At 49.9% G+C, this 8,270-nt stretch overlaps 1 protein-coding gene across 1 annotated transcript in view; it reads left to right on the top strand.

Moving 5' to 3' along the window:
* The first annotated feature begins 6 nt into the window (after nucleotides 1–6).
* Nucleotides 7–8,270, top strand: part of LOC106814029 (enolase-like) — a 21,281-nt gene continuing 13,017 nt past the window's right edge. Inside the window, exon 1 of the mRNA XM_014818284.1 lies at nucleotides 7–134. Within this exon, the coding sequence (XP_014673770.1) occupies nucleotides 36–134 (99 nt within the window). The 5' untranslated portion in view covers nucleotides 7–35. The remainder of the gene's footprint in view (nucleotides 135–8,270) is intronic.

The raw sequence follows: 8,270 nt of genomic DNA, 5'->3' as shown, positions 1-8,270 counted from the left end.
TTGACGTCTCGCACCAGGAGGAGATCGACACGTTCATGCTGAAGTTGGACGGCACCGAGAACAAGTCCAAGTTCGGCGCGAACGCCATCCTCGGCGTTTCCCTCGCCGTCGCCAAGGCCGGCGCTGCCATGAAGGTGAGCGACGCCGCGCTGCCCTGCCATTCGTCCATTGCTCCGCAGCCTATCCCCGTCGGTGCTCCTCTCGTGCGTACGCGGTGGAAACTCTGCTTGCACGCAGCGTGCGACGCCGCATGCCGCCCCGCCGTCCGTTTCCTGTGTGTGTCCGCAGGGGTCGAAATTAGCGGTATCCCGATATCCGCGGGATAGTAGATTCTTGTGTTGGATACCAGATTTCAATGCTTGGTATCCCGCCGGGATAGTGGAAAAAAAATCGGGATGTGTCAAGCGAACCAGACAATGCGTCTAGACAATACGTCTGCAGTGTACTTGTCTGTGCATATCTGTGAATATGTTTTCATGTTTTTATATAATAATTACATTACATATTAATAATTTTCAAATGCTATTATTGCATATGTCAAGAATTTGGATACCAACATTGTTGAAATTCCTATCCCAAAAATGGGATACCAGATTTCAATACCTGGTATCCCGAATGGATACCATAATAAAAATAATAGATTTCGAAATAAAAATCTAATTTCGACCCCTGGTCCGCGGCGGAAGCATCGAGCTTGTGCGTGTGGTGCACGGTCGCGACGTAGACTGGTGTAAACTGCAGCGACGCTGATGGTTAAGGGTGATGTTAGCGCGGAACGAGTCAGGGTTCTGCCCAGGATTTTTTAGTGCCGGGCGCATCCAGTTGCAAGCGCCGTAGGCGCGAAGCCAATCTAGGGGGGTTCGGGGGCATGCCCCCGCCTGAAAATTTTTGATTTTTGATAGTCTGAAACTCAATTTCCTGCATTCTGAGCAATAAAAAGCCCATATATCAGACTTTTTTTCTTTTTTTTTATATCAAAAATTAGTGCCGGGCGGAGATATATATAGTGCCGGGCGGCAACCGCGAGTGCAGGGCACACCCGCCCACCGCCGCCCACCGTGGGCAGAACCCTGCGAGTGTAAAAGCTAATGCCACTCGTGTGTAATTCGTTTGAAGCAGGGTATTAGCCAGGAATGAGTATTGTGGGAGTGCAGAAAAAATATTTGGGAGTGCATATTGGGATCTTACAAATGTACACGGCTTTAGGCCGTGCAGTTTCAAAGCTGACCGTGCAAATCACGGCTGCACGGCTCGCTGGCTAATACGTTGGTTTGAGGCGGAACAGAGGATAGCGACTCTGTGTCACCACAAGAACCTCGTCCTCCTCGATGCCCTCCTCCTCCTCCTCCTCCTCCTCCTCCTCCTCCTCGCCTCCCTCCATCACTCCCCCTCCCGCGTTACCACAACCACCTCCTCCTCGATGCCCTCCTCCTCCTCCTCCTCGCCTCTCTCCGTCACTCCCCCACCGGCGTCACCACGATCCCCTTCTCCTCCTCCTTCTCGCCTCCCTCTGTCACTCCGCATCCCGCGTCACCACAACCACCTCCTCCTCCTCGATGCCCTCCTCCCGGCACCACCCGTCCGACAGCAGATGCTCTCCGCCGCCGAGCGAGCAGGCGTGCGGCAGCGGCTCGCGTCCCGGCGGCACGAACGAGCGCATGCGCTGCCACCTGGCGGGCGGCCACACGATGTACTCTGCCTTCGCGTGGATGAGAGCGACGGCGATCGGTCCGAAGCAGTTGCTGTCGAGGCTCGCCGCGCTGTGGTCACCCTCGAGCCAGCAGTGTCCGGCGGGCACGCGCAGCTTGCGTCGCCGGTACGACAGGCTGTGCACGGTGTCGCCCCCCAGCGCGATCACGCGCTTGATCAGCTTCTGTCCCGGCTCGCGCGGCGACGCAACGGAGACGACGTCGCCGCGACGGATGCTGTCGTAGTCGCCGGTGATGCCCCAGCGCCGCAGCAGCACGTAGTCGCTGCCGATGCCGGTGGCGGAGGCCGGGTCGCTGGGAGGGTTGAGCGTGGGCTGCATCGACGACCCTTCGACCTTGGCGACGTAACCGACCTTGTCGAAGAAGGTCACGGCGACGGGGACAGTGACGACTACGCTGCCGAGCATGCGCGCGGCGAACCCACGCATGATGAAGCCTTAGGCTTCGCTCTTCCTCCCTGCAACAGAGGTCAAACCGAGGTCACGTCGACGTGTGTCGGAAACGAAATCAGTCTTGACGTTAGTTTTGGCATAAATTTTTTTTTTACGGTCGACAAAATTTGACGTCGTAAAGGTATGAGAATGTCTGCTATGATTTTTAATTTTTCGCAAAACTGCTATTTCTGTCGATGGTTTAAGAGATTAAGATAATGTTAAGACAAATGGTAATACGAATTTTGTTTCTGACAACGTGCCCTGACAAACGAGGGTTGGTGCAGGAGAGTCAAAAATGGAATGGGAACTCGAAACGGAAACAATCGGAGGTGTGACCGATTGGAGAGAGATCTGAGTTAGGTGAGCCCGTGAGAAATGCTCAGATGATTCCTAGATGATTTTCTTCTTTATCTTTACAATAACCATGCAAGAATGCAATGATCTTTACAAGAACCATCTGTGTTACATGTGCCCATCGCCCACTCGTTTGCTTCCTCGTCATGATTTACCTTCACAGTGCTTTCACATTGAAACTTGACGTTCTAGTGAAACGTCTTAGACTCGAGAAGCGAAGATGTGGAAACATGAGCCGAGAATTGTTACTCGTTTTAATGCACCTTAGACTTAGAGGGGCTGGTACTCTGTTCACCTCCAAGCTCGAACGCGTACGAAAGGAAACATTTTGAAAATCAAAAACAATTTATATCTACTCGTATCACTCTCCAGATATTTATTTACATACAATCACTATAGTACTTACAGAATCAAAAACGTATGCATCGAACCGTAGCTATCCTTACGGAAGCGTGTACGTTAGAAACGTCAGGTATAAATTCAGTGCTTCATAACAATCAACATTCGTATGCAGGATTTCTTAAAATCACTCGCGTTATATGCTCAATAGACACACTAAAATAATATACGAGATTAATTCATACCGCGTGGCTAAGGCCAAACAAAAAAATAGGTGTTTCCGGTCGACCGACCGTCCCTAAACTTTTTTTCAAAAAAAAGAAAAAACAAAATCAAAACTTGATATGAGATTTTTTACTACAAACACGTTCTGGACTTGCTTACTAACTTATCCCTACTATACACCACTTTATAGCATGCATCAGAGGGATATTAGGAACCGGAAAAAAAAGAAGAAAAAATCCCTACCTACCTACCCTACTTTTGTTTTCGATGCAATAGGAAACACACCTATTTTTTGTTTGGCCTAACCTCTACAATTCTTCACGTCTCTTGCCAAAGAGTGTTGATGATTATACAAATGTTGTGTACGCACACACACTGAATTAATAGTAATAATATCAGGAGTAAGATAATATAGGTATAGGTATAGGTATAGGTATAGGTATAGATTATCTTACTCCTGATAATATCAAGAGCATATAATATACAAGCACGTTGAGCTTACTACCATGTAAATGCACTTAATAGCAAGTAAATACCAACTGCACGCTATGCACACGTATGATTACAGTGACGCTGCCACATGGCACCACTGTTTATTCAACATTTACTGTATTTTGCAGAATGTACTCCGATGCATTTGACGTGTACACACAGAATTTAAAAGGTTAATTCCGATTTTAAAGGTCACACCGAGATTAAAAAAGTGACTAAATAATAGTTCCCTTCTCACTACCAAGTACATGCTCACCATAAATAAATCCTCACCGATGTTTTTATCTAAAAACCTCTCGAAATGATCTGTATTTTACAAGCCTGCTTTACTATCAACACTGGTTAAGTATATGCTTTAGGCTAGTCCACTGAGGTGTAGAATATATCGTACCATAGCTAAAAAAAATCTCAACTATAATAATGTGCACTTCGCCGACCTTCAACTTATAGGACGAAAGTTTGTTTTCGGAGACATATTGGAGCAAAAAAAAAAGTCCTATGAGCCACCGAATGCGATGTTTCTCACCAGGATTCGCCGAGGGCAGCGATAGCAAACTTTGTACACTATCTGGCCGACCGTTTACACAAACAGCATTCGCATTTTTACCAGGGTATGAGATCGACCTATCCAGATTCCTGTCCTATACTGTGCCAGATAACCATTACATCATCATCATCATCATCATCATCATCATCATCATCATCATCATCATCATCATCATCTTCGTTTATAGTCCATCTTTTCCCGTGCCTGGGGTTGGACTTTGCCGTGCAGATAACCATTACCCCCTTGGTAATGGTTAGAGGGTAATGGTTGCTTGGTTCGCCAGGCTAAACAAGATTACGTTTATCAGGCGTGCAAGCTAAATTGTCGACTGCGCGACACTTTGTTGCTAGGCAGCGTTTTTGTTTAGAATGCTCCTATCACTACACTGATTGGCTAGGGCTACCTAGTTGCCTTATCAGTCATAGTTGCAATTGCTGCAATTGAAATTGCATGCGGAAATTGCTGCAGTTCATAACACGAATGCAGATAACATTAGAAAGGACCCTCTTATAAAACCTTCTTACTAAATCATTAGCACGTTCCATAATTAATTCACATAATTAGCACACTTTCAAAAGGATGCGACTGACGCCGCATGCAACAATAAACCAAGTTGTGCATTTTCAACACAACCCGTGGGCATTGCATATTGCAGGAATCCAAAAGCTTTTTCTTCCCCATATATCATCATCACCCCTGGTGAGGGCCAGTACTGGGTGTGAACAGCAAGTGAGATAGGTACAGACAAATAATCATGAAAAAATCGAGAGCACAGTAGGAGCCAGTTAGACTATGATTAGCTTCACAGTGAGCATTGCTAGTAACCCGCCTGACCAAGACAACCACTCCTCCCCCAGGTCCCCCTGCTCCCACTCCTAGATATTGTCACTAGACAAGTCTAACATCGATAAGTATCTACAAGTTTTGCACGCCAAACCGTCATCCTTGTGGAACTCGATCACTCGGCAGCACTTTCGGAATACTCCTACCACAACGCCGGTTGACCAGTACTAGTCGGCAATCGCTCCGGGTTGACAGGTCGGGCGGGGCGGCTCCAGTCCCCGTGCGCTCTCTCCCTCGCCTCACGGCGGGTCAAGCATGTACACCTCGATGTGAGTCCGCGCGTGCACCTTCAGCTGCGCCTGCCGCGTGAACGACTCCGTGCAAAGCAGGCACGCGTACGGCTTTTCGCCCGTGTGCAGCCGCCGGTGGTCGTTGAGGCTGTGCTTGCGCGTGTACGCCGCATCGCAGACGTCGCAGCGGTACGGTTTCTCTCCCGTGTGGGCGCGCATGTGCCGCTTGAGGTCGATCGTCTGGGCGAACGCCGCTTTGCAGACGGTGCACGCATACGGCTTCTCGCCCGTGTGGATGCGCGTGTGCCGCTTCAGGTCGGTCGCCTGCTTGAACGACGCCGGGCACAGCTTGCAGGAGAACGGCTTCTCGTCCGTGTGCACGCGCATGTGGATGCGGCGGTTGCGCTGGCGGGAGAAGCGCGCGGGACACAGCCGGCACTTGAATGGCTTTTCGCCGCCGTGCTGAGTGGCGGCGTGGTCGCCGAGCGCAGCGGCCGTCGCGAACGCGCCGCCGCACGCCGCGCACATGTGCGGGGGCGCCACCGTCGCCACCGTCGTCACCGGTGGCTCCCTCTCCGCCGTCGGGTTCGCCGCGCCCGAACCCGCGGCGGCCGAACTCGCGGCGGCGGCGACGTCAGCGAAGTTGAACATGCCGGCTTCGCCCGTGAACGCCGTGTGGAGGTCAGCGGCGGGCGGAGCCAACTTCTCGGGTCGGCGTGCGTCGCCGGCGCCCCGCGGCGCCACCTGGGGGACGGTCTCGCGCCAGGCGGCATTGAGGACGGCCGTCATGGCGGCGGCGGCGTCCGTCTGCAGCGTGTCCTCGAGGAAGCGCTCAACGTTCTCGTATCCCTCGTCCGTCGGCTCGGCCTTGACATCGCCGTCGTCGCCGCCGCCCGCGTCCCACTCTCCGCCGCCGCCGCTGCTGCCGGGGTCGTGACCCTGGCAGACGAGAACCTTGCGGTGGACGTCGACGGCGTGGGCGACGAAGGCGTCGTTCGTGAAGAAGCACTCGCTGCAGGCGGTGCAGCGGTAGTAGGTGCCTGCGTCCGACACCATCGTGCGTGCGCCGCGGGGGAACGAGGGGGGGTTGGTCTCTCGCGCGCGCTCGCTCGCTCGCCGGACGTGCGTTTGTTTCGCTATCGCCGCCTCGCAACGGTTACGACCGCTAGTACGACTACGCACATGTGTACACACCTCTCTCACTGGCGGCGGCGGTGGTTCACCTCTCTCGCGGTGAAACCGGTGGCGGTGGAGGCTGTCGAAATCCGAGCTGCGACTTCACGAGACGGCAGCGTTAAGTGCGGGCGGTTCTAGGCGGCCGATTCGAGGTCGGGTAGATTCACGCGTTGTTTGTCGTCGTTGATCGAGTATAAACAGAACATCCTGAATCTAAAAAATTATAGCAATTAAACCCACGACTTTGGCAAGTACGCAAAAGTAAGCTAATGTTATCCAAAACAGATTGAAATATTTTTCTTAATTTCATCCCCTTGCCCTTGGATTACTAAACTCCAACCATTCAACCTTACCCCAATCCTTGAAATCCAGGGGCCCATAGCTTAGGTTTAATGGCAAATACAAAATAATATTAATAACAATAAAACTAGTAAATGAGTATAATTAAGTCGAAAAGTTAAAAAAAAGTAGAGCCTAATTTATTGTCATCGATGAAATGTACTGTAACTTTTGAGTTTCATGCTTTCCTAGGCATACTTCTGAGTTTTGTTTACTAACAATTACCACAGCACAACACAACGAATTGGCCCATACACGGTAAAATAAACACGCACGACCGCAACACGTACAACGAACCAATGTAATAATAGAATATTCTATATTTAGTGTGTAAGCGTATACTTACGCCGCCATTCCTGAAACGAATTCGTGAAATCTCGCGAGGCTGCGCGATCTCGGATGCAACGCCACCCTACGAGTTTTCCTACAATCTGCCCCTCGCCATTTTCACTTGGTCCTTCATCATCATCGGCTCGGTAGCTCGTAACCTTCTCAGGTATGCTTCCTGAAGAAATGCTGATATATTCACATGTTTATTAGAAACGTTTGCAGCATACATTGCAGTTTATTGTAAAGTTGAAATGAACAACTGATACGTGATAGTTGCAATAGAATCTTCTTCTTAGTTTCAACCTTGAAACACCGGCTGAAGATCCACTACTGAGTAGGCCTAGGCCTACTGTACCTAGCCGGCTAGCCTCTTGCTAGCCGGCTAGTATTACTATTAGTATTAGCCAGGCATGTTCGGCAGGCAATTTCCGCCTATATTACTGTTATTCGTTCAAATTTTCCGTAGTATTTGCGTAGACATTGCTGCAGTACTATCGTCTTATTTTGGTTATTTGCAGATATTTCAGGATGGGAATCACAAAGGTCCATGCCCGCCAGATTTTCGACAGCCGTGGCAACCCCACGGTTGAGGTAGATCTGACAACCGACAAAGGTCAGTATAGCTAACTACCGCTCATAGGGTCTATGTCCCCCAGGGTACTGCCGGAACGTACCCTACCCTGGTTACGGTCTGGTATACCGGAACGTACCCTGGTAACTATCTGATATGGTTAGGAATTTAGGATTAGGGAGTAGGCGTAGGCGACTCCCTAGACTCGTTACTGGAGTGGGCGAGGTACGGTTCGGCATATTAGATAGTACCAGGGTACGTTCCGGCAGTACCCTGGGGGACATAGACCCTCTCAGCCTAACTACCGGTCTGTTCGATGTTCACTGTTCACTGGTTCTCTGCAGATATGTGGGAAAATTGGAGTTGTTCATCTACCGATTGTTTAATCTGCCACAGTTTCATCATTTGTGCACTTTTATTTGTAATGACTGTGGGCGTTTGGTGAAAGGTCATGGGTATTTCAGTGCTACTTGGGGGTTTAATGATGTTAGAAAATGCATCATTTTATTCTACACCCCACTCTGCCCTTATTTGTCTCGGTGTTGTATGGGCGTAAGGCAAACGAGGTAAAAATTTTGATTGTGTTACCTATCTACTCCGAAAACTAATACAAATAACTACAGATATACTCTCTCTCTGTCTTTCTCTCTTTCTCTTTCTCTCTCTCTCTCCCTCTCTCTC

The sequence above is a fragment of the Priapulus caudatus genome, unplaced genomic scaffold (assembly GCF_000485595.1).
Source record: "Priapulus caudatus unplaced genomic scaffold, Priapulus_caudatus-5.0.1 Scaffold857, whole genome shotgun sequence".
Lineage (NCBI taxonomy): Eukaryota > Metazoa > Priapulida > Priapulimorpha > Priapulimorphida > Priapulidae > Priapulus > Priapulus caudatus.
Note: the sequence above shows the minus strand (reverse complement) of the source record. Positions and strands in the feature narration are given on the sequence as shown.